Source organism: Olea europaea, unplaced genomic scaffold, assembly GCF_002742605.1.
Source record: "Olea europaea var. sylvestris unplaced genomic scaffold, O_europaea_v1 scaffold29102, whole genome shotgun sequence".
In the NCBI taxonomy this organism is placed as follows: Eukaryota; Viridiplantae; Streptophyta; class Magnoliopsida; order Lamiales; family Oleaceae; genus Olea; species Olea europaea.
In genome coordinates this window covers 1-1,407 of record NW_019247675.1, presented here as the reverse complement: position 1 = coordinate 1,407, position 1,407 = coordinate 1, and the positions used below count along the sequence as shown (strand labels likewise).

Genomic DNA, 1,407 nt, shown 5'->3' with positions numbered 1-1,407 from the left:
GGATACATGGCACCTGAGTATGTAATACATGGACACTTCTCTGTTAAATCAGATGTCTACAGCTTTGGTATCCTAATTTTGGAAATCATAAGTGGTCAGAAAACTTATAATTTTCAAAATGGGGAGAGTGGGGACGACCTCATAAACTGTGTAAGTACAAATATGATAAGGTTTGGTCTTTTTCAAATTGATGCCACCAAGGATTATATTTATTGTATTTAAACATTTCAATTCTCACAGGTTTGGAAAAATTGGCACCAAGAAACAGTTACAAATATAATAGATCCTGCATTGAGGACTTCTTTAGGATCCATGCGTGATGTTATGAGATGTATCCACATTGGTTTGTTATGTGTTCAAGAAAATGCAGCTGATCGACCTACAATGGGATCGGTGGTTCTCATGCTCTCTAGCTTTTCCTTAACTCTACCAGTACCTTCACAACCTGCATTTTTCATGTCAGGTAGCTTTCCTCCAGAAATTTCAATTCTTCACGAGACTCATTCATCCAAAGATCAATTAGATAATACTACTCCTTTATCAACGAATGAGGCCTCGATGAGTGAGTTATATCCACGATAACTTCCAAGAAGATGCATATCCATTATAACAAGACATTTTTTAGTTACTTATGTTCTTATTTGAATGTACTTATCTTGTAAGCAGATTTATTCTCTTTACTTGATTTGTATCGGTGTGGTTTTTGGTAGTGTATTCCCATGTGAATAACACGATATCTATGGGTAACTTTCTTCGTGGCTTCGAGTGGGATTCTAGGACTCTTCTAGCGGAGCTACCTTGTGTGTTATTGGGTCACAAATTTGAGTCCTATATACTCGACTTTTGGTGCCAAACTTTATGTTCATTCAAGCATTTGATTCCATTGTTATTAATTGATTTGAAACTTAATTTGTGTTTGTTTGATCAATTGAAGGTTTTATCTAATTCCACAGTTGTAATGTCAACAGTCTCCAAAATAAATGAAATTACTCTATTCTTGTTGATTTACCAACTGTAATGGCAGGTCCAACAATGGTCCCTGATACAATTTAAGGATTTGCTGTAACAACAGATTTTGGATGAACCAATACACCAATTTCTATATTAGCAATTGGATCCACGCAAGACAACTTACGAAACATGCCACCTCCATTGCGCCATTGTTGAAATTCTTGATCATCAGTCTTAAAATCATCCATTTCTATCTTGAATTTAAAGCATACATTTTGTTGTTAAAAGATTTCTTAAAATAGGGATAATCAAATACAAAGTTAGTTAACTCTAAACCAAATAACGATAATCAAATTAAAATATAGAAATTGCAAGAAAACCACTTCCATATGAAGACCAAGTTCACAGTCAAAGATGAAATAATGGTGCTCAAATTCATTGACCCAAAATCACAAG

The 1,407-nt window shown here is 34.5% G+C and overlaps 1 protein-coding gene across 1 annotated transcript; it reads left to right on the top strand.

Moving 5' to 3' along the window:
• Window positions 1-6: 6 nt before the first annotated feature.
• Window positions 7-960, top strand: LOC111384431 (cysteine-rich receptor-like protein kinase 29). The gene is made up of 2 exons (XM_023008706.1): window positions 7-150; window positions 241-960. Exons 1-2 carry the CDS (start codon window positions 7-9, stop codon window positions 580-582), a joined length of 486 nt encoding a protein of 161 aa, XP_022864474.1. The 3' UTR covers window positions 583-960.
• Window positions 961-1,407: the final 447 nt, after the last annotated feature.

Coding starts and splice junctions, on each gene's coding strand:
- LOC111384431 (XM_023008706.1), top strand. CDS start 7: ATGGCACCTGAGTATGTAATACATGGACACTTCTCTGTTAAATCAGAT. Junction 151..240: donor GGGACGACCTCATAAACTGT/GTAAGTACAAAT, acceptor CAATTCTCACAG/GTTTGGAAAAATTGGCACCA.